At 38.3% G+C, this 25842-nt stretch overlaps 1 protein-coding gene across 18 annotated transcripts in view; it reads left to right on the top strand.

The window, feature by feature from the left end:
• Nucleotides 1-25842, top strand: part of RhoGAPp190 (Rho GTPase-activating protein 190) — a 178655-nt gene that overhangs the window by 73097 nt on the left and 79716 nt on the right. For 13 of the 18 annotated variants that reach the window (XM_083117888.1, XM_083117880.1, XM_083117883.1 and 10 more), the window contains 4 exons: nt 318-496; nt 12563-12749; nt 17396-17607; nt 17928-18281. In XM_083117888.1, coding sequence (XP_082974014.1) covers nt 318-496; nt 12563-12749; nt 17396-17607; nt 17928-18281 — 932 coding nt within the window. The remainder of the gene's footprint in view (nt 1-317; nt 497-12562; nt 12750-17395; nt 17608-17927; nt 18282-25842) is intronic. The other 5 variants (XM_083117894.1, XM_083117893.1, XM_083117896.1 and 2 more) reach the window with 2 other exon arrangements.

Below are 25842 nucleotides of genomic sequence, written 5' to 3'. Positions count from 1 at the left end.
CAGTTACATTACACCAATCTACCAGAGTTTTGCTTTAAATTTTTCAAAGAATCCTGTAAGATCCAAATATTAGAATAGCTTCTCATTTAATTATGAAATTCACATTTGGTACACAATGTTGGTGAAAAATTAAATTTAGTTAAGCATTTGACATAGTTTACTGCATGTTTAGATTTTGCAAGATTATTAAATTCCAACTATCATTTCCAATACCAATATAGCAGCTCAACTCTAATACTAGGATAAGATATTTCAAAATATTTTTAAAAATGTCTGCGAGCACTAATGTTTTTACACATATGTATTATCTTTTACAGTGCATTTTCTATGAACATTCCAAATTTGCCAATTCAGATTTTGGCTGTCACTGACACTGGAGGTGCCAATGCATTTTTTAGTAGTGATTTAAGTCACCTTTTAATAACAGAAGGAAATGCAACTGCTGATCGACTTCAGGCCCACTTTATGACTTCAACTTCTTCCTGCCAGCAAAAGAGTGAGTATCTGTCAATCTTAATGTATTTACGAGGGAAGTTCAAGGAAAAAGTTTCCCTATGTTGCAAAAATTTTATTTCTTAAGTTACAGACATAAATCGAGTTGCACCAAGTAGCATGTTTCTTTCTCACTTTTCAACATAATTTCCAAGGCAGCACAAGCATTTGTCCCATCGTTGCACAAGTTTTTGAAAGCCATTTGCAAAAAATTCGGGGTCCAGGGAACGAAGAACACTTTTCACGGCTGTCTGAACCTCCAAATCAGTGTGAAAACGTTGACCCTGCAGCTGGGACTTCAGTGCAGGAAACAAGTCACTTGGGGTCATATCAGGGCTGTAGGGGGTGTGGTAACCTTTTCCATTTCATTTATCCTGTGTTAGTGCTGCCGAATGGGGACGAGCATTGTCATCCAAAAGAATGACACCAGCAGAAAGGAGTCCAGGACGTTTGCGGCAAATTACTTTTTTCACTTTCTCCAGTGGTTGGCAATAACGTGCAGCATTGACTGTTTCCCCTTTCTTCAAAAACTCTGAGAAATACTCCACACTTCCAAAACACATTGTTCCGCCATGACTAGCTACTCCGTATAGCCAGGGCACGTTTCTCACTGCATGACTCATGCTAATCACGTGCTTCGCATGCGCGGTAGCCCACACGAACATTGCATTGTGTGTAAATGGAGAGGAAAGACAAGGGAACACATTGCTAGTTTCATTTCATTTATCGGGCTTGTACTTTCTCCAAAAAAAGGGAAACTTTTTCCTTGAATGACCCTCGTATATGTACCCTCTAAAGCTAAAGACCCTTGATATACAGTGGAACCTTGATTTTATGTTTTTCAGGAGACCAAGCTAAAAAAATTAAAATGAGGGGAAAATGTAAAACCGATAAAAATTTATAACATTTTGCTATGTTGGGATCATCAAGATTGAATGTATAATGTGGAAAAAATTAAAATCTGGGAACATAAAATCAGGATTCCCCTGTGCAAGAAAATGCCATGGGATACCATTTGTTGAGCCATTGACCTCTTCAGCTGGAACCTGCTTTCTGAAGGGACTATGTCCAAGGCTGTCACAATGCTTACAGACATGATTCATGCCCTAATTCAGGATTATGTGCCACATGATATAATGAAATCCAAAAAGCTTCCTCCGTGGTTTGATAAAGAGTTGTAGCTTCTCTTACAAAACAGAGAGAGAACTGTGGAAATGTTTTCCTAATTCCACATGCAGTAACACTTTCAGAACACTTGGAAGGCATAGCCAGGCCTCACAAAACAGAAATACACCACATGTGTATACACAGTTAAAATGAAGTACTAACAAATCTGAAGATGTTCTGGACATTTGAGGAGTTCAGAGCACTTTTCATTGAAATGGAATTATGTATAACTTACATTTCAGTGCTAGAAGCAAGTATCTCTTAAACTGCCAATTCTTCTTCATGGAGGCACCACTATGTTTGTGCTCCAAGAGTTAAACATAGTACAGTCAAACCCCGATTTTATGTTTTTCAGGTGCCTGTAAATAAAAAAACGTAAAATGCTGGAAACATAAAAAGCGGGAAAGCATAAGCAAGGGTGAAACTGAAGTGTCAGTAAGAAAGGACTACACAATCGACTTTTTAGGGGGTATATTGTGTCAAAAATTATTTAACAACGGGAAAGGAGTATGATAATGAATTTGTAAGGAAAAAAAGCAAGGCGTGCTGTGAAAGTCAATGAAGGATTAGCGGGACCCACTTTCGAGGGTAGGGACGGTGGATGACTGCTCCTAACTGCCACCTATTAGGTTCAGTTTGTGCATCTGATTGTGTGAGATCTCCGTTTACTCTGTAAACTGGTAATTAGTTGCTCTTTTTAGAAGTCCCTGTTAATGGGGGGGGGGGGGGTGATCCTTTATAGCTGGGCACAAAGCATCTTCATATACTGCAATCAAAGTGTCCTGAAGACATGCAGAATGGTTCAAATTCAACTTTGAGCTGCATATGTATCCAGTCCCGATCAGCCCAACAGCATGAAGTGAACAAAACAAACTTTGTCAAACTTATGCAAGTTTAGACCTCGCATTAAATTATCAGTGATCCGCGCAGGATTTTCGAAAGGGAGATGGGATTCTGTATGCTTTTTATAGTAGTCAGTCCTCACTTTGCCATCTTTTCCTGCCTTTGACGTTTTTTTTTTTTTGACTTTTTTTTTTTAAGAAATACTGGCCAGAGGGTGGCTTATGACCCCCATCAACCCCCTTTGGGTACGCCACTGATTGCTATTTACATCCATGTTAATAGACGATTTATTATTGGATTTAGAAGTCTTGCGGAAGGCAAACACTCCTTCCACCAACAGTTTCCACGTAAATAACGTGTTTACTTTTTTTTCTTCCCCTCAACGTTTAATATTGCGAGATTTTTTTTCAGCACCTGAATCTTTCCAATAATAGATAATAAGTGGGGATTATAGCATCATGTCCATTTCCTTCCTGCACTGCTCTGTTTGTTCAAGGTGTTTATCAGATGGAAGAACAAGAAGAAAAAAATAGAGAGAAAAGGGTTGAATCTTTCAATTACTGCATAGCTGTGCACAGTGGCAGATTAATGAGCTCCTGTGGGGGAAAGATGGGCTTTTTTTACTTTTTACTGGCCCTATTCTATGTTCGTTGAATGTGCGTATTCAGGTTCAAAAGCAACAACGTAATTTTAGACGTCAGAAGAAAGGAGACGAGAGATTGCTTATCTCCATTATGTTAATTGGTTAAGATGTCTTGTGTAAGGTGTGCTCACTTCCACACAAGCAAGAAAATCGGGGCAGAAATACTTGGCACTTTTCAGTAATTATATAGGGGGCATGAGAAAGCAAACGACCCTCCCCCCCAGCAAATGAGAAAAAGGTGAAGGTAGTTTCTCATGCACTTTGCACCATGCCGTGATGCATATTCATTCATTGTTTTCTGCCTAATTGGCAGGTTTTTCACTGCAATCTCCAGCTTTCCCTATTCTCCACCTTACGCTTCGTAATAGCATACGACCCAGTTAATTTAATGTCATCCATAACCTGATATCTCTTTCTTCCACGGACTTTTCTTCCTTCAACCATTCCCTCCAAGGCATCTCTTAGCAGGCAGTTCCTTCTTAGACAGTGTCCTAACCAGTTTCTTTTCCTCTTCTTGATGGTCTCCAGTATAGATCTTTTTCACCAACTCTTTTCAGTACGGCTTCGTTTCTTACCTTGTCCGTCCATTTTACACGCTACATGCATCTGCAAAATCTGCGGCAACTTCTACTTAGGCGAAACCTCCACCCCCTTGAACCTAAGGATCAATAATCACCATTCCTCCACGCAAAACTCAGATTTCACAGTTGCCATCCACACCAACAGCCATAACCCCACCTTCAATAACTGTTTTTGTGTTGCCATCATCCATCTTTTACCCCCACTCTGAAACATCTTTCCGCAGGCGATGGGAAAGGCCCTATATAGCAGGCATGCACTCCACTATACCCCCCGTACTCAACCTAGCGAACCAGTAACCCTTTCCTCTCCTCCCCGAAACTACCCACCCACCTTACAGTAAATACTGGTTAAAGTACTTTTTGTTCTCTATCAACTGTTTCTGGGTACACTGACTGTAGAGACGATTCAGTCAGTATTCTGTTCCTCTACTCTGTGATGCCGATCTATCGATCTTCTACTTTGAAAATGCGACACATATCTCAAAATATAGAACTATTTCTCTTCATGTGGTAAGTGTTTACTGTCTCCTCCATCATATGTATTTATCCGACCTTCTGGAGATGGTGTGATCAGCACCATGCTCCAGCCACCTTTACCCCACATATTCTTCGATTTTTTTGGGCCAATTTGAAGGTGATGTGATCAGCACCATGCTTGGGCAGCCCCCTTGCTATTTTGGCCCAAATATGCATTTTAATGGCATTTAGATGTGCACTAAATTTGCCTGCTCTCAGAAAGTATTGCTGCACCTCTCGTTTATTCACCCCATCACTTTACAACATACGAATTACGCAATATGCAGAAAACATTCTCTGCCTCACGTAGAATTATTTATCTCAACTTTGCCCCCCCCCCCTCGCCCCTTACCCCCACACAATTGATTTGACACGAATATTTATCTGTCAGTGAGTAAAATATCACCCTAACTGCCCATAGAAAAAAATGATCGCTTTAACTTGTCCGTTTTCAACTTCATTCTGATAACCAAATGATATAGAGTCCATGAAAAACTTCAGATTAAAAATAATCTTAACTAGATCCAATCATATTTCCTTAGGAATCTAAACTAATTTCTATTAAAGAAAAAGTGCTGTTGTTATCCGGTATGGCAAATCCTTAATTTTTTCCATTTTCAACGTTACAAACAAGAAGAAAGTAAAGGTTTTTACAAACACCCCCCCCCCCTCTTTTCGTTCCTGTCAACTATGAAAATTCCGTAAATGCGTGGCAAAGTGAATGGTGATCAGAGTTCCGTTCTCAATTTTCCACTCACGTTTTTGTGGAGGGGAAGAGCGAACAAAGACACCTCAGTCACACACATTGTGCCCAAACTCTACGGAAGGCATCATTTAGAGAGCATTGGTTTGGCAACAGTGCGCTTCTTGTCTGAACCTGCGGTAGAAGGATCGGCCCACTTCATCTTCATGGGGAATGAAAGAAGTGCCTTTTCCCCTTCCTGTCCCTCAAGGGAGGTATGACAAATGCAACTTGTGCACCCCCTCCCTCCCTCTCTCCTGGGAAGTATGCCTCTTCTCCCTCCTGTAGCATGAAAGCCTAACTTCTGAAAGTTTAAGGTTGTGTGGGGAATGCGAACGCAAGAAATAGGAGGGAGGAGTCATGTGGTCAACAGAACAGGTTTCTGTTAAATTTTAAAACATCATCACGGCTCTGAGAACATATAAAGTGGGAAACAGGAGTTAGAGCGAACGTAAGATCGAGGTAAACGTCCTATTATTTAACATGGCCTTTTGCCAGGGCCTGACTTGATGAACGTATTAGGTGGGGAAACTTATAATGCAGGAACGTAATATCGGGTTTTCACTGTACTGAGTTATTTAAATGTGTGTTTTTCTCAAAGCTGTCTTGGATGGAGTTAGGCCACTTGTGCTCTGAACTCCTCATTTATGAATTCACCAAGACAATCCAAATGCATCCTGTCTGGAAGTGACACACGGTGGCCTTTTAGTTGTTTGTATAGTGGAACCACCAGCGCAGACTTTGCGACTCCTGTAAATCATACTCCTAGATGGAAGTGAGGTGTAGAGTGGAGCATACTTCCTTATGGCCCAAGTTGAACAGATTGAAGGGGAAGTGCACAAAGGTTTTGGTCAAACGTTCTTTTGTTTGTGGTCGCTCTATAGTGAGCAAGCTGAACTATTCAGTGAAACGGGTACCATTAAATGTGTGTGCTTTCTGTGACAAAAGTACATGATCACTTGCAATTGTGAAATACTTTAATTAAAATTAATTCATGCACTTTGAGTTGAGGGTTTATAGACATCCATTTCATCCAGCAAGTAGCATGTTTCCAGCCACTATGTTGCACAATAACAAAATAAAGGCACTGTATGTATTCAAGTACTGGCTTTGAGACACCCCTACCCAAGAGAAATCTGCTTGAAAACTTAACACCCCAGAATCTCATGGTGGAGACATGAAATTACTATAAATTATCATTAATGGAAAGCTAAGTGTATCATCCCCTTCCATGAATAAAGTGCCTGGACATAAAAACATGGAGCAAGGAAAATTTACACTGCAACTCGCAGACTCTCACTCATACAACATTTCTTATTCCATAAGCTACCAAATCTATTTAAGAACATCTCAAACCAAATACAGTGAAACCCCGATTTTTACGTTCCCGCATTATATGTTTTCCCACTTAATACGTTCATCCAGTCAGGCCCCTGCAAAAGGCCATGTTAAATAATAGGACATTCACCTCAATCTTACGTTCGTTCTAACTCCCATTTCCCACTTTATACATTTTCCAGGTCGTGACGATGTCTAAAAATTTTTTCTGTTGACCACGCAAGTTATCCCTCCTTTTTCTTGCTTTCAAAGCAGGTTCATTCACCACGCAACCTGGAACTTTCAGATGTTATTCTTTCATGCAAGAGGAGGGAGCTAAGATGCATGGTCCAGTGAAAGGTGGGGGGAGGAGGCAAAGCACAGCTTGCATTTGTCGCACCTTACTTGACAGACAGGACGGGAAAACGGCACTTCTTGCATTCCCGGTAAAATTACATTGGGCCAATTCTTCTGCCTCAGGATCAGACAACAAGCACACAGTTGCCAAACCGATTCTCGCTAAATGGTGCCTGTCTTAGAATTTGGACAACAAAATTTTGCCCTCCTCACTTCCAGTGGAAAATTGACAACAAGACTCGATCATCATTCGCTTCTTTGCCCACACAGATTTACAGAATCCTTCCTAGTTCACGGGAAGGAAAAAGAAAAGCGAGAAGGGTGCTTGTTTGTGAATAATTTTTCTTTCTTCTTGTCTGCAGTGTTGGAATAGTAAAAAATAAGAAGGGTTTGCCAACCTCCGCTATGAGATACTGAATAATAACTGCACTGCAGTTCTTTAATGGGAAGTAGTTTAGATTCCTAAGGAAATGCAATTGGATTTAGTCTATATTTCACTGTAAATTATTTTTAATCTGAAGTTTTTTGACTAATGCTAATGTCATTTGATCATCAGAATGAAGCTGAAGCTTACTTGATTCTTTTTTCTATGGATAGATGAGTGATATATTTACTCACTGACGGAAAAATGTTCTTGTCAAATCAATTGTTTGGGGGAATGGGGGTTGGGGTGAAGTTCGGACACGTATTTTTCTGCGTGAGGCAGAGAATGGATTATTTTATGCAGATTACGTAACTCTTGTGTTGTAAGGTGATGGGGCCAGGAAGAATGAGTGAATAAATGAGGGGTGCAGCCAAGTTTAGTGCATATCTAAATGCCATTAAAATGCGGGTGATCTAAGCTACCAAATAAAGTGGCTCTGGAGCTCACCCAGCCTAAAATAAATTTGTACCTGGGGGCAACCTTTAAGGGGTAAGGGCTGCCCAAGCATGGTGCTGATCACGTCACCTCCAAATTGGCAGAGATCAAAGAGTATGTGGGGTAAAGATGGCCAGAGCATGGTGCTGATCACATGATCTCACACATCCCCTATATATGCATCACGGCGTGGTTCAAAGTGCATGGGGAACTCTATCTTCGTCTTTTTCTCATTTGAAGGGAGGGGGGGGGTTGCTTTCTCATGCCCCCTGTGGTATCATCACTAGTCTTGTAATTACTGAAAAGTGCCAAGTAGTGCTGCCCCGATTTTCTTGCTCGTGTGGAAGTAAGCCCCCTTACACGAGACATCTTAAGCAATTAACATAAAGTCGAAAAGTGATCTCCTGTCGCTCTTCCTCTGACGTCTAAAATTATGCAGTTGCTCTTGAACCTGAATATGCACATTCAATGAACATAGTGTACTGCAAGTAAAAAGAAAAAGGACTTGAGTCAGTTTCTCATTCTTTAATGCCTTGCGTCGGAAATCTTACTCCTATGTCTGAAGCATTAACTTAACATGGGAGTGTCAAGCAGTGATCCTTCCTCCCCCCTTTCCTTCTTTTCTTTTTGCAACTTGGCGGGGCGGAAATGAGCACACTTCTGATAAGATGGCATACCGCTCCACCATCTGTTCATCTCCCCCTTCCCCTCCCACCATTACAAACTGGTCGGAGGGGTGTCTGCGGCACCAATGTTTCGTCTCCTGACTTCAGAGCTATGACTCATTCAGTCTGAAGTGAAGAAAAACAGCAGTGTTTTGAATCTCATTTCAGAAGGTTGTTTTGCTTTGACAATTAGGAAACACAAGCATCAGACACAATGCAAAAGGTTTTTTTTTTAAAAAAAGGACATAATTATTTTTTCTTGTTCTGTCTTCTGATGAATCCCTTGAACACACAGAGCAGTGCAGGAAGGAAATGCACATGATGCTAAGAATGATATGATCGCCATTTTCTTCGGAACCATTCATGTGCTGAAAATAATTCATGCAATATTAAAACGTTGACGGGAAGACAAAAAATAAATAAAAGGAAACACGTTATTTACGGGGAAACTATTGGTGGAAGGGGTGTTTGCCCTCCACAAGACTTCTAAATCCAATAATAAATAGTCGATTTATATGGATGTAAATAACACTCAGTGGCGTGCCCAAGGGGGGGGGTGATGGGGTCATAACCCCCCTCTTTGGCCAGTATTTCTGAAAAAAAAAAAGTCATAGGCAGGAAAAGATGGCAAAGTGAGGGCTGACTACTATAAAAATTTATGCAACCCCATCTTCCCTTTTGTAAATCCTGCATGCGTCACTGATAAATTCTTGTGACATCTAAACATTCTAAAATGCGTAAGTTTGACAAAGCTTGTTTTGTTCACTTCATGCTGTTCAGCTGATCGGGACTGGATACATATGCAGCTCTAAGTGGAATCTGAACAATTCTGCTTCTCTTCAGGACACTTTGATTACAGTATATAAAGATGCTTGACGTCGAGCTATAAATCATCACATTCCCCCTCCAATTACCCAGGACTTCAAAAACTAGCTACTAATTACCAGTTTACAGTGTAAATGGAGATCCCGCACAATCAAATGCATCAACTGAACCTAATAGGCGGCAGTTAGGAGCAGTCATCCACCGTCCCTACCCTCGAAAGTGAGTCCCTTTAATCTGTCATTGACTTTCACAGCAGGTCTTGCTTTTTTTTCTTAGAAATTCATAATCATACTTCTATCCCGTTGTTATATAATTTTTGACACAATATACCCCCTAAAAAGTCGATTGTGTAGTAATTTCTTACTAACACTTGAGTTTCACCCCTCCCATATGCTTTCCCGCTTTTTGTGTTTCCCACATTTTACCTTTCTTATTTACGGGCCTCTGAAAAACGTTAAATCGGGGTTTGACTGTAGATATCTTCAGCTCTTATTTGTATTTTATCACCAACTTAACAAAAAAAAAAAACAAAAAACTACATAAGTAATGCTATTGGGAAACTTGAGTGCTGTTTATTCTTCATACATTTTTAACACTATTTAGTCTACTGTTTTACAGTCGCCACAATGGAAATCTTTACATAAGTAAAAAATGCAACAAAAACAAGAAAATTCTGATTCTTCTTTGTTTTATATCTTTCAAAATTTCACAATTTTTTACTATCAATTTGTCATATTTCCACGAGCATGTACCGGGTGTTCCGTTCAAATCTCCCTAATTTCAATTAATTACTGTGATCGAAGTATGATGAATTGTGAAATAATTATAACACCAAATGAAAGACCAGATCTTCAAGTTTTGTTTTCATGACTTGAAGTTGTCCGTTTGCTCACTACGCAGTGCTACGGTCGCATAAATTAAAATTGCGACTGTTCAACATTGCACGCAGGCAGTGGTGTGGTATGCTGAGACAAAATCTGTGATTGTAACGCAACAAAATTTCAGACGAGTGTATGGAGGAGTTACACCTGATGCTAAATCAATTAGGCTGCAGTTTAGTAAGTTTCTAACAACTGGTAGTGTCCTAAAACAATCTGGTGGAGCTCATCGTCGTGTGTCAGAGGAAAAGGTGGAAGACATTCGAGCAGGTTTTTAGAGAAGCCCAAGTAAATTCATCCGCCAGGCATTTAGGCAATTCAATGTGCCTCCAACAACAATGCATGGAGTTCTGCACAAGCGGCTTTGGTTGTATCTGTATAAAGTGCAGATTGTGCAACAATTGAAGCCAGATGATAAGGCGCGTCGGAAAGAATTTGGTATGGAAACCCCGCTCGAATTTCTTCCACCTTTTCCTCCAACACACGATGGCGAGCTCCACCAGATTATTTTAGGACACTGCCGGTTGTTAGAGACTTACTAAACCACAGCCTAATTGATTTAGCATCAGGTGCAACTCCTCCGTACACTCGTCTGAAATTTCGTTGCGTTGTTGAACAGTCGCCATTTCTATTTATGCGACCGTGGCACTGCGTAGTGAGCAAACGGACAACTTCAAGTCATGAAAACAAAACTTGAAGATCTGGCCTTTCATTTGGTGTTGCAGTTAGTTCACAATTCATCGTACTTCGTTCACAGTAATTAATTGAAATTAGGGAGATTTGAACGGAACACTCTGTACAACTACTTGTACAACTACTTGTACTGGGCATTGAATCTGCCAAATTTTCAAAATAAGTTTTGTCCATTGTCACCCACAACTTCTTCACCAGCTCTTGTAACTCTGCGATGGTAGATGACTGTTTTTCTTGAACCTCTTTCTTTAATTGATTCCACGCATTCTCAATTGGATTTAAGTAGGGTGAGTTACCAGGCCATTCAAGAACTGGTATGTTATTGTCATTCAACCACTTTGTAACCAATTTCTTCCTGTGAGCTGGCACCATCATGCATAAAGTACAGACATTCATGAATTGTCCAGAATGTCAACATGTGTTCTTCCAATACTTTTATGTATTAGTCTCCTGTCGTGGTTACGTTCTTGGGAAAAATATATAATCCCCCTCTACCATAAGTACCACTGAATGCACCCCATACCATCACACTAACTGGATGTTTAACAGTGTACCTCGGATCATACCGCAAGACATTTTTTGGTCTTCTTACAATTTTTGATACTGATCTAACAAGTGTAAACTTTCTTTCATCAGAAAACATTACATTTTGCCAGTCTTCTGATGTCCAGTGTTGATATTTTCTGCAGAAATTTAGCCTTTTCGACTTCATAGTTGAGGTTACAAGCGGTTTCTTGGCAGCACGATGAGCTGGTAAGTGAAGATCTTTCTGTAGTCGATGTATGGTGCAGATGGATACATCACTTAGCAGATCTGGATGCTTCTTCTTCAACTGTGCGGCCCTAATCCAAAATCTTGTCTGTTCGTGGTGACGTTTTTCTGGTATCCCCAGAGCCTACTTTCCATTTAGGTATTACCACACCAAGTGGTAGACATGCAGCTGCTTTTTTAAGGTCGTAAATAGCCTGTCTTGAAACTTGCAAATCAGCTGCAACACGAACCACAGACATACCTTGTTGAAGCAAAGTCAAGGCATGAGTCTTCTCTACCATTGTCAACTTCTTCCTCCCCATTGTCTTCTTAGGCAGAAACAACGAAACTGCACACTTCTGTAACACAGAGAAATTGTTTGCACTGGATACCACAACTGGGACTCCCTTTTCTCTGGTTCCCTTGTAAAGACTGTTAGCCAAAGCATAACCACAACACTGTCCGCTGTTGTTTACTGAACAATCACAAAATTATAGACCTGTCCCACTTCGTTTATTTCGGAGTATAACAATGGCACAGTTGGTGTACGCGATAACCATGTAAAGATTTCCATTGTGGCGACTGTAGTATTGTTTCTTTTTGGTTTAAAATGGCTTCTGCTGAACTGGAAATTTCATTAAATAAATAAATAATATACATGTTAAACATTTAAAATACAAAAGAATGCATAAAAAGGAGTACAAGAGCAATACAAAATAATGAACATTACAATTTCAGGAAGAGCTGAAATCATTATAATGTTTGTCAATAAAGTTTAAAAATTATTGTTTTTAAATTCTGCATAAGTCATTTTTGAAACACTGTTGCTTGTTAAAGGATATGATGTAGCTTGCATAGATAAGATGTAAATGTAGTCACCTTCCAAGATTTTTGCTATGAATTTATCATTTTTGTAATGCTGAATTTATTATTAATGGCACTCGTAACTAATTTGTAAAATTGTGTATAGTTTGTGTAACAGTATACTGTGGAACCCTGATTAGACATTTCTGGATTTTACATTTTCCCTGCTTTATATCCCAGGGAAGAATAATGTGAAAATTTAGTAACCAGTCCTTATCCCAGTTTATACATTGTTGTGCATTAAAAGTCCCCAGAAATCATATAATCAAGGTTCCACTGTATTATGTCCTATGCTTCCTATTGATTAGCAAGGAGCTGATACCCTGTGTGTTTATATTTTAGTTATTCATAGTTATTTTGTCTTTTTCAGCTGCATTTTATACTCCCTTCTTTAAAGAAGTCTGGGAGAAAAAGCCTGAAATTGAGCAGGCATTTCATATGGAAGAACCCGGACAGTTGGATGATTCAGGAGAAGGTACGCTGGAACGGCCATCCCGACATCCACTGCCACCTCCACGACATGAGAGTTACCACATTAAGACAGAATCCAATGATGGGTAAGAGAATCATCAGATTTTATTTTGGCAGCCATTGTACCTATTTGTAGTAGAGATTTGATGTTGGTTTAATTTTGGATGAAATGACCAGGGCTTTCACAGGAAGTAAAATGTTAAGATCTCATCTTGATACAGGTGCAATTAGAAGCAGATGATGAAAAGGGCAATTTACTCAAGAAATTTTTTTCGGAGTTCTTGCAGCCCCCATAATAAATAAGTTGAATTTTAAAAAATCCAACATGGAAGTAGTACTGCTGTGTGCCTACAATAGTTTTATTTGTACTTGAAAATTGTCCCATAGTTGATTACAAATATATACAAGGGTTGATTTTTAATACTGGCAACACTGCTGTAGAGACGCCATGAAACGAAGCCAGGCAATGTCATGTATACCACAAGTAAGTCAAGTGCCTACTTTGAATCAGAGCAAATAAACTCACCCTTCCGTCTCCACTGCGTGTGCACAGCGTCAACAGGAACAGAGCAGTTGTGCATGGGTGCTCGCATTAGCAGTATGCTGTCGCAACGTTTTCGAAACAAGAGCAGAGGAGTTGGTTAAAAATTGAATGTGCTAGAGGTCGCAATGCACGAGTGTGTCACCAAGGACTGCAAGAGGCTTGCGGTGCATCTGCATTACCTTGCCGAACAGTAGCAAGGTGGTAAGTGCCTTCAGAGAAGGATGCAAAAATGTATCAGACATGCCTCAGTTTGGTCATCCACCAGTAAGTGATGAAGACGTGCAAACCGTGTCCACATTAATGCAGACGGATCAGAACTCTACGATTCGTGAGTTAGCCCAAGATACAGGACTGGCGCCTTCTACCATGCTTCACATCCTCAAGGACTGACTGAGAATGCGAAAAATTGCATCAAGATGGGTTCCACATGATTTAACGGAAATCCAGAAATGGCCATGGTATGACGGTGCTCGTACTCATTTGCAGCTCTATGAGCGTGAAGGAGAGGCCTTCTTATGGTGTATCGTTACAATTGATGAGACCTGGGTGAAATGTTACGAACCAAAGCTGAAACGCCAATCGAACAAATGGCATCATCACGGGTCACCGTGAACAACAACAGTTCGACCAACTCCCACCAATGTGAAAGTGATGGTGATTCTTGCCTACGATTGAGATGGTGTTATCGTAAAACATACCATTCCCCCAAGGCAGACCGTTAATGCTGAGTACTACTGTTCGTTTTTGCAAAACAATCTGCAGTCAGCTCTCAGAAGAAAATGACTACACTTCATGCAAAACCCACCCATCATTCTCCACGACAATGCAAGAGCGCATGCAGCAAAAGCGGTGTCTGATTTGTTCAATCGATGGGGCTGGGTGCTGGGAAGTGCTCTACCATCCCCCATACTCTCCAGATTTAAGTCCCTCGACCTATTCCCAAAGATGAAAGAACCACTTCATGGAATTCGCTTCCGAAGAGTTCAAGAAGTTATTCAGGCAATAGATTGCTCTCTACCTACCATCCAGAGATCACGCAGTGCCAAGAGTATCCAAAGGCTTCTGCATCGCTGGGAACACGTTGTACGCAACAGTGGTGGTTACATTGAAGGCCTGTAAAACTTTGAACCTGGTATGTATGTTATGTATCTTGAAAATAAATAGTTGCCACTACTTAAAAATCAACCTATGTATATATACTATATTACGTATATATGTATATTATATAAAGCAAAGAAGAAGAAAGGAAACACTCGCCAAACAGTAGGAATAGTCAAATTTTTGCAGACATGAGCTGCATCAACAGTTGAAGAAGAAAAGACTGAACCAGAAGTTAGAAATCTGCAGCGTTGCCAGGTCTTGATCGAAGAAGTAGAAGTTCTCTTCCAGGTTCGTCGAAAACTGTGAGTGGTGGGATGAGGTGGGGCAGGTGGAAGATTGGGTGGGGGTGGTGAGCTGGTTTGGGGTGGGGATCAGGATGTGGTGGGGAAGTTACTGGGTGGCCTTGTTCAGGCCAGGCAGTGTGGTTGCACTCATGGCTGATATGTAGGCCCTCTCCCATCTTTTGCGAACAGAGGTGTTGGCTGATTGGGGTAAGAGATGGATGATTGCTACCCGGAAGTAGTCATTGAAAGGGATATTGTGGTGGTTGGTATGAATGGCGACAGTGAAGTCCAGGTTGTGGGTGGAGGAGCCGTGGTTATTGATTCTGAGGTTGAGGGCAGTTGATGTTTCCCCCAGGTAAAAGTGACCATAGATGTTGCAGATAAGGATGTAAATCAGGTTTGAGGTGTGGCAGGTTCCTTTTGGGGTGGAGGGTGAATTTGCCAGTGGCCCTGTGCACCTGGAGGGTGCGAGAGGTGATGAGAATGGGGCAGGTTTTGCACCTAGGGTGGTTGCATTTGTGGGCAGGGGGATGTTGGTTGTGTGGTGAAGGGGAGTTGTGGAACAGGATGTTTTGTAGGTTGGGGGTACATTTGAAAACCACTCTGGGCTTGTCTGGAAAGATGTTTCTGGTTTCAAGATCACCATGGAGAATGGGGAGAAGAGAGAAACCTGCCACCAACCCACCTACACTCATCACCCAATATCACCCCCACCTCAACAAAATCAGGCACACACTACACTCTCTTCTCTGCTAGGGGTCCTGGGTTTGAATCCCAGCTTGGGCATCGGTGTTCTTTGTGAGTGTCCCTTCATCAATTTCATCATAATAATCACTCATTTTCATCTTTGCAATTAGCCAAAAGTGGCAGAAAAGTGAATAAAATAAACCAAGTGAATCAATCAATCAATCAATCCATGATCGTGTTGCATGGCAATTTTGCAGACCCTGTGAGCAATCAAAATGCCAGAAAAGTATCGGTCGGTATTGTTAAATAAATTCGAATCGATGCTTTCCAATGTGAATATCACTTGTACAGTTGTGTATTCTGAAAATTTGACTGGTTTACCACAATAATCCTTATTTATTGTATATATCAATTAAATATAATATAATAAAACACCAATGCAGACATGCAAGTAAAAACTAAAACAGAAGTCTGACCACTTAAAATTTTCCACCAATTTCAATGTGAAGAAAGTTTGTTTACCGGTGGTAAAACAAGTAACATGGGAGAATATGCGACTACACTGGTATCATCCAATACCAATACATCAGCATAAGTATTAAGTTCAGCCCTACTTTTTCTATCTCTATTGGTTAATTGTGACCATGTGGAAGATCATGATAGTATACCCATGTAATAGATAAGGGAAAAAACACAAAGAAATATCCATGCTCTATTTAGGACCTCCCCAGGTTCACAGCTCTGATGCTTTATTTAAGAAATTTATTTTAATTTCTGTGAATTGTCAAATTATGAAAAATAAATTGTTTAAGGCGAGGAGGGACAATTTCCCCTAGGTCTTTCTCGCTGGGGCAACTGCTGATCACTGTTGCCAACTTTGCTCTTTTGGAGCCAGATCTGGCTCTTTCGTTCACTCGTTTGACTGTGAACTGTGGCACCCGCCCTCTGCCCTACTATGATGCCACCACTGGCTCCGGCCCATAAATACCAACTTTTGCCATGAGAGTACATTTTGCACGTGACGTGATATTCGTGTAGCTATAGGCTGCGTCACCCACCTCTTCTTTCCTCCCCATGTATTTTTATATATAGCGCTGTGGCTAAGATGAAGATGACAATTTTGTTATCCGGGAACCCTTTATTTTCGATTTTATATTAACATCATTGGATTATTGAGATGGGTGATGCCGCCAAATCTAGGCGGTGAAAACTAAGACACTTTAAAGCTAACTGTAATAGCAGCACCCCCACCCCTCTGACAACTAAAATTACCCTAGTAGGCACTTTATGCAGCCTTCGTTAATCTAGCTCCTTGAAAGTCCTCTTTAGCTATATTAATGGTGAAATTTAGCTCTATTATGCACATCAGGTTTGGCAACACTGCCAGGATGGCCGTAGGAGGCAAGGAGAAATGCACTAGGCTTATGGGACCATTATTTCATTCGTTCTCTCGGGAATATCAAACATCCGATGACGTAGAAAAGTACATGGATGGAAAAAGGACACGTTGAACTATGTCATAGTAGTAGGAAAAGTCGAAACTCTCATTTGATGAGCCGTAACTTGAACATGAAGTTGATGTCCCATAAGGAATACATGGGATTTGGTAAATACTAATTCATCATATTTTTCAAAAATCGTATAAGGCTTAATAATCAACTTAGGAAACCGCTTCCACTTGCCACTTCATACTCTTCATTTCTGGCGGAGATCTTTTTAGTAGCATTGCTCATTCCGACGATATTAGAATAAATGTATGCCTGGTGTGGTGCGTAATTGTCCCTCTTCGCCTTAAGATAAAGAGAGAAGGCAATTGATCTTTGAATATTCTAGTGGAGTTGAAGTGGAAATGTAACAGTTACAGAATAAATTAGTGTTTCTTGGTGTCATGGGTGGGGGACAATCAAAGGTAAATCAAAAAGTTAAAATAAATTAACAATATGTAAACTTCCTACTATATTCTATAATTGAAATTTTATCCAAATGACAATTTTATGTTGTTCACTCACAAGATAGAATAAAGTTACAGCATTGCATTTAAAAAATTGAGATAAGGGTAAGTTTACATGGAATGCCCCAATTCTTAATTAAAGTTATATATTTTCTCTTGTTTCAGGAGTGGCTCTGAGATTTATGAAAGGCTGCCTACAGATGGTTCTTTGGGCGATGATTTAGATGAAAGGCTTTCTCCTACATTCCCAGATGATAGACCTTTAAGTCCCAGTGATGATAGTGACATATACAGTCACGTTGACATGTATACACAAGAAAATGGTGACCATCTAGTCAAACCAAGTCAGATAAAGAGCAGAAGGAAGCTACATCAAGGTAAACCACTGTTGAAGTGAATTTTATTTTTCTAATTGTAGATTTAATTTATTGGTTAGCAAATGCAAGTTTGCCTCTGAGATAGAGCAATAGTTAGCAGAGAAGCAGAGTAAATGAGCAGGGTACACCTACATCCAGAAAAATCAAGGCAAACGTATTACAAAGCACTATGTTATCATTATTATACCCCGTCCCTTCAAGTCAATCTACTGGTGATTGGTATTAGTAGAAATTTAGTTAATATAGTCTTAGTGTTATGTAATGCCTATGTTAAGATGTTTTGGATGCAGGTGTACATATTATGATCATCTCCTTTACAGAGCTTTTTCGCCAGTCCTATCCTAGTACAGAATCTCTGCCAACAGCCTTCTCTTCTAGACCTAAAGTCGGATCTTCTCACCCATCAGAACTAGAACTGTCATATCCCTCTTTGCCTCCATATCCATCCTCCGCCTCTTCTCCACCCCCATACAGTTATGTTGCCCGTGAATCCAGAGGAGATGCAGGTTCACCCAAATTATCCCAAAGGGATTGCCCCCCTCCATATTCCACTTCTTCTAAGACTAAACCTTTCCCAGGTTCCAGACACCAGATTTTCAAGGCAGAGAGTTTGAATTTAGAAACAACACGGAGTCAGACAGAACATCGATCATCACAGCTCTCCAGAGAAAGGGGTGAATATATTTTTTTATTATGTGTCTGCACAACTGCATAGATTAGTGATTGACAAGGCACTAAGATTTACTACTGTGTAATACCTTGAAATTTGAAACAGTAATGACTCTGAGTACGTAAACAATAAACTATGCAAGAAATATTGGCCTTTCCACGCATAACGAAGTGATGGAAATATTGACATCTTTCTTCTTCCGTATGCACATCATTAAATCGTAAAGCAAGCACAGCTATCTTTTAAAGAAATGAAAGTAGTTTCAAAAGACCCCCCAATTCCACCTATCCTTACATACTTTTCTTCTTGCAAGTGATACTGCTCAAAACTACAAGTTAATGATTTATTCAGACACTTTGATTTTATGTACAGTGTGAAAGGTGTGAAATTGTTTTGTTTTTTCTTTTCTTATACTCTCATTTGCTTTCAAGTCTGACTGCATGATATGTTTAAAGAAAGGAAGAATCAGCTTTTGTTTGCAGATAGGACTGTGTATTGCTTTTACTGAAATTATACGCTATGATACTGTAACTAATTGCATAGCAACAGTTCATATAGTTTATGAAACATAACTGCATACACACACACACACACACACCTCTGTAAAGAAAGATCTAATGAAGTCCTACATATTTCTCCATTTTAGAGATTTTCTATTTCTCTCTCTCTTTCTTTTCAATGTGATTTCACATTATCAATTGAAGTGCAGGAACAAATAAAAACTTCGCAATGTGTTGATTTTAACCTGTGTAAGTTTTAGATGTTCTAGTTGCTCACCTTGTGATGATAATGTGTACTCACAGAAAAATGTAGTGAAGAATTTATAAATATAGTGGATCACATGTTCACCTCTCACAAGTAAAAAAATTCATTTTTGAAAACAGACCTTTTGATGGTTGTAAAGATACTGGAGATGCCCAAGAATAAAATGCAAAGACATGCAGCTATTTTGCAAGTTTGTGGAGAAATTTTGGGCACAGACATCTCTAATTATCTAAAGTATGAATTTGATGGCAGGCAAAGGGTGAGAGGAGTGCAGACTGCCAGTTTCAATTACCTCTGAAATTTATTGCCATCATGGAATGTATTCATGATGGAGTATTTCACTGAATATTACACCATATATTTATCATGAATAGTGTTTTGTAATGAACAGAAAGGGAGATGAATCTTTGCTTGTGTAAAAGACCTAGATGAAGTCTGAAGTAAACAAGTAGATAAACATATTTGCATTAATAACTGACAGTTGGTTCATTTATTTATTTCTCTTCATTTATTCCACCTAGTCACTACATTCAGATTTGAAGAAAGCATCACAATTGCTTCAGTATTCAGTTTTATTTTGGTAAATGTCGGGTGTTTCTGATAATGACTAAGACAAACATTAGCATATTATTGACAAAAAAGAATGACTTCTTGCCCTATCGAGAATGTCATCAGATATTATCCAGCATAGTGATAATAAGCTCAAGTGGGTGTAATTTGAGGGAATATAAATTAGAATTTATTTTTTAAAAGAAGTTGAAGTTCCTAGTTTTCAGTCGTCACAACATTTTTAATGATGTTGATGCAATCTAATATATATCTGACTGTCGGGACGAATGCTACCTCTCTCACAATAATATGTCTCATACAATATATAGTAGATAGAAAGACAATAGATATGCCCACATAAGATTTTATGCTGATGCAGTCTAATATTCCATCAAATTCCAATACCCATACACCACAGGGTAACAGTTGATTAGTATGAAAGAAGCTGAAGATAAAATATGGGGATGGGAGGATAATACGTTCTTTCAGAATATCAGCCAACTGTTGAAAATTTGCTTTTGTTTTCACAAAGCACATGATTGATAACTAGAGAGAATTCGTACATGCAGATATATTTTTTTCCTACACAAAACAACAATTATGGGATAAAAGGAAAAAAAAATTATGTCTTGTAGAGCATTATTTTTCACATCTGGACATATGTAACCAAAATATTTTGTATTTTAATTTTAGCCTAATTTTTTCCGGCTTTAATGTAGTGAATGTGTGGTTAAGAAAAATGTTTCCAGAAGAAAAATCAATTGGAAGCTTTCTTGCTTGTGTTCACATATTTTTTATTTGCTTCATCCCCCGACTTGTTCCATCTGCTGCCTGGTATTGCCCAAATCTTGTTTCCTAATTATTGTCATGGGCTGGGACCATCCCCCCATGATGTATGTTAACAATCTAGAATCTCTTATATTTACTCACAATAGTTGTGCTGTGTGTGCATATTACACATTACTGGCAGTAAGGGGAATTCGATGGTCATGTAAAGGATCCTTCACAAGCTTGCCTTTTTTGTGCATGCGCTATATCGGGCTTTATGTTGGAAGTCAAGCCTGTATGAAGCTGGTTGTGTATGAGTGAGTGCTTGTGAGAAATATGCTGGTAACAATGTGCATCCGGAATTCTGATCTGTATGGTTGATTCCTAACATGAGTGTGCATATTTAATTTTATTTGCCTACAACATTCATTTAAGAACAAATTATAATTCTTCTGTAAGGAACTGTTTACACATGATCTTCCTAAAAATAACCATCATAACACTTGCAAAGCGAAGTGAAGAAAAATATTCATCTAATTTAAGCAATATGGACACAAATTTCCAGCCCACAACTTCACACACACAATAAGATCCTTGCACTCAACTGAGTTTTCCTTTTATAGTGGATCACCCATAAACATTTTCTTAACATTTTGTCTTGTAGCTGATAGATGTACATACCTGTGAACCTACATCCTGAGAAGGTTCTTGTTAGTTTTCTCTAAATTTGTCCTGTTAATACGCTGATGGAAATTGCTGATTGGTACTCTTTTTACATCAGCCGACCTCCATGGTGGAGTGGTTATCATGGCATGCAACACTGCCAGGGGTTCCTGGCTTTAATCTCAGCCCAGACATGTGTGGTGTTTGTGAGTGTCCCTTCATTAGTTTCATCATATTGTTACTCATCTTCATCTTCACGATTAACCAAGAGTGGCAGAAAAGTGAAGTAAAATTAACTAAATCAACCAATCACTCTTTTTACATCATGCAAAATTAGGAAAATGAAATCTTGTCAAAACAGTTCCAATCTCACAGCTACACATGCAACCCTTCACTTTTCTTTCATGTTGACTGTGCTTGAAATCTCTTGTACATGTGACTTTCTAAGTAGAACTCGCCTCAGCATGACTTTGCTAACCACTAAGATTTCAGTAAGTGTAGAGATTTTTGTCACCTGATGCCAGCTGACTACGTGAATTAAAGTATTCCACTTTTGGATTGAAAATTAACTGAATGTGTATTTATACATTAGACATCAGATGTTGTTGCGTGGAGTCGAGAATTAATTTCTGTTATCCACATGCTTTGGAACCGAAGATTGAGAATTGGAAGTGGTTTTCAAACAAATATTTCCATACATATGTGCACACATAATTTCTTTAGTTTTGTTTGAAACCTAGGACATGAATGATTTCCTTCTTTGGTACCATGTTTCAAAGATCAGCACAGTACCTGGTTTACTTTCCGCATACTTATTGTACAGAAGTATCATGACAGAATACTGTTCTCAGACTTTCTGCTATTTATGGAGACATACCCTGGTAACACTGCTGATTTTTCCAAACAATGTTTATTGGACTCGAGCCTTATTTCAATATTACTGTTGAATGTAATTGTAACTCACAATCATGGACGTTTCAGGATTTTTTCCAGGGAGGGTCAAGCAAGGTATTCTCTTTCCAGAGAGGGGGGGGGGGGGGGCAAAGGAGGCATATTTTTCACCATAATAGTGATGCCCCCTCAAAAAACACTATTTCAGTCTGAAATTATCATGTTTCTTGAAAGATTTTATAACAACATAAATTACTGTGACTGAAATGAAATTGTGTGAAATATATAATTTTTAGGTGGGACATTCATTTTCCAGGGGGGAGGGGAATGCCCCCCCCCCGCCCCCTCTTTCCGGATGTCCATGCTCACAATCTGCAACCAACCCTCTTTTACTGCTCTCATTAACCTAACAGTAGAAATGTGATTTTAATAAATAAAGTGCACAGTATGACCATTAAAAAAAAGTTTTAAAGCAAAATTCAGATAGCATGGCAAATTAAGAATTTTTTCTTCAATGATAAATATGATAAATGTAAATAATAAAAAATGAATTATCGTAAACATGTGGAGGAGACATTTTCCATTTAACTACATTTTGGCCACAGATGTATTTTTATCATAGGCACCCATATTTTTAATACTTTTTGCATCACTTGGATGCATTGAGAAACTGGCAATGTGTGTCAAGCATTTCTACTCCTGAGAAATTCACAATTTGAAATACCTTGGCATTAAGAGCTACTTGCATGAATCATAGAATTAGTTGTGTTGAGGTATTTTGCCAGTATAAACTGGTATCTTCAGTCGCACACTATAAGAACAACAGTATAGTTTTCATTTCTTCCCTTTCTATGTAGTAAACAGGTGTGGGGCAATATCAGCAAGCATCATCATATACAGAAATAATTCTATAGCCTGTTCCTGTTGACCTCTTTCAGCTAAATTCCCATTCCAGTCCAACATTCCTTTCTGTTCAGTTTACTGTAATTATATATAAGTACAAAAGTAGTGTACAATATTTAGCATGCATGAGACTGCTCCTCTATTTATGGATCTTGCTCCTGTTGTCTTTATTTGCATGGGGTTCACAGACTGAACATGGACCCTTACAAAAGTAAACGTAAAAAACTGTCAATTATTGGAAGCTATTAATTTTATATTAGTTCAAGTAATATAGTCACAGCACCACAGACTTTTTATGCTGCCTTGCAAGGCAAACTTGATAAATGTATGAACAAATTTGTTAACTTTTATGTATTAGTATTCTCTTCATCATCTAACAAGCAACAGTTTTATTTTTGTTCTTATAAATTCTCTCTTATGTGCAATCTCATTGAGGATATCTGTCTATTGAATGCAACGTTCCAGGTTTGAGTCCTGATAGAGCAGATGTCCCCCCCCCCCCCCCTTTAGAAATGTGATCATGAGTTAATAATGCTGTAACTATCTTATTTGGACCCATATTCTTGACAAAATATGCTTCTAGTGGACAGTGTTAAAGATATTGTCTTGAGTATAGAAGGTGAAGTTTGTTGTTTCACAACTGGTTTCATTCAAATGAGAATGGAGAAGCTAGAGTGAAGTTGGTTTTCAGTTCAGTGTTTAATGTTCTTTTTTCTTAACATAGGTCATATTTTGTTGGGGGGAATGGTGTTCCTATGACAGGCAAAATTCATTCTTGAAGGAAATATATTTTGATAGAGTCTTTTACTACATCATCTTACCGATGTTGAATGTGCAAGAAGTTTTCATATTACATGTGAGGCAACATCAAGTCTAGAATGCATTGTGTTAAACTTGACATTGATGATGGTCCAACAATTTTAACATTAAATTTCTCTGTATAAAATTAGAATTGAATACCTTTCACCTGATATTGAGCCAAAATTCCCATTGTTCTTGTGAATAAATCATCTTCATTGAAAATGTAGTACTTCAACTTTTACTAAAAGAAATCCATAACATCTTTTTCACTGTTACAAACACTATGATCAGTTGGCATTTTTATTTGTGTACATTTCATCAGAGGTACAAAATGAGGGTGCATTTTGTACAAATGTCGAGTGAAACCCATATCTCATCTGTATTAATGTATGCGGAAATTATGTTCTCTTTTATTGACCCATACTTTTGAAAAGGTTCTTCAAGAGGGAATGAAAGAATAGAGTAGAATAATAAAAGAAAGAATAGAATACGTTACCGTACAGAAATCTTCTATTTCTATCTAGGGATCTTTTCAGAAACAATAAAAAATGCTTGTGTTCTTAGCATGTATGAATTCTTGTTATTTGTTTGAGCTTGCAACGTAAACTTATGGCCCAAATAGAAGATTGAAAGAAGAAGATATGTGTACAATTTTTACACAATTTATAGACATCAAAGTTAGTTGCTAGCAGGAGACAAGCCTTAACAAATAAAGCTGTGTTACTACTAAATATCATCTCTAAGTCTGTTATCCCTACAGACCCATTGATTTTAATAATACTTCTTTTGTGTACCAATTTCATTGCAATGTACTTTACAAAGTACAATCGTACCAAAACACACAATTTAATTCTGGGAGAAGTTTATGTTTAATTTGGTGCTAGATACTTCACTATAATTGCCAGGAAAACGTTTTTGCATTGTAGTAGATATACTTAACAAGTAATGGAAGTTAGTTTTTGATTGTCTTTGTGATTAAATAAAGTCACATTGACATGAAAAATTCTGCAAGATGTCACATCATGATGTTACACTTGTTTAACTTTTCTTACATGCCATAAGAAAGCATTATTATAGATGAACCCATATTTAGATTTACATTCCATAAGCAATAGAAGAAACATCCCCTAACTTTTTAAAAAAATAAAATTAAATAATTTTTTTGCTTATTTGCCCTTACTTCTGTTATTTATAATTGAAATCTGTATGAGAGAACTTTTATCACTTAAATTCTGTTTTTCAGCCTAAAGAGAGGTGAATTCTACATCTAAACAGTTTTGCATTTTACTCAGAACTACTTCATTAAATGCAGTAGTAAAAAATAGTGTCAGTCAATCAGTCACTTATGATTCCTTTTTTCCCTGTAGGCAGATGTTACTTGAGAGCATTTACTTTTGTTTCATGGAGCAGTTTAGTAGCTATACATGATGTAGAGTACTGTTTGTTATAAGATGTTTTGACCTGTACAATTAATGCATTCCTTTGGCAGCATGTATGTTGCCATCAGTAATTAAAAGTCTCTGCATGGTAAGAATAAAAAAAATGCAGATTATTAAGTGGCTTTCATTTGCTTTTCATCTTCTTGTAGTAGTTGGTATTTTGCTCTATACATATTTCTTTCATGAATGACTTTGCCATTTTACAAGTTGTGATTGAATAACATGAGCATATTATGTATTTCCTCAATTAATTGTCTTGTAGTTCATAAGTGCTTGTCTTAATATTGTTCTTTATGGCATTATTATATTGACAGTAATAGTTTATTCTGTATGTATAATTTGTATTGTATAACTTGCATTGCATAGCAGTAAGTAATTTTAAAGCTAACTTTTTTCTGCATCTGTGCTCTTTTTATTTATTTTTTACAGTATAGTTGCTGAGCTTTAGAATTGCCTGCCATTTTGCATGATGTATGTTGTGCAAAAATGTATGTTCTTAGTGCCATCAAGGCAGGCATTTTATATATTTTTTTATATAAATATTAGGATCACTGTATTTAGATGCAGGGATTGTTGCAAGCAATTAGTTGAGGATTTACAATATTGTATTTTCTTAGTTAAATTGACTGTAGAGTAGATAAATCCTCTGTAAGTACTTTTGGAAAAGTTTAAAGTGTAATTTATATGCTAGATTTATGATTGTCAGTTTTCTTTATCAGTTATTGGCTGTGTACACACAAACCTAATGTCCAAATAATAATTGCACAAGATTGCACTGAATAAAAT

The sequence above is a fragment of the Lepisma saccharinum genome, chromosome 2, assembly GCF_977018435.1.
Source record: "Lepisma saccharinum chromosome 2, izLepSacc3.1, whole genome shotgun sequence".
NCBI lineage: Eukaryota > Metazoa > Arthropoda > Insecta > Zygentoma > Lepismatidae > Lepisma > Lepisma saccharinum.
Note: the sequence above shows the minus strand (reverse complement) of the source record. Positions and strands in the feature narration are given on the sequence as shown.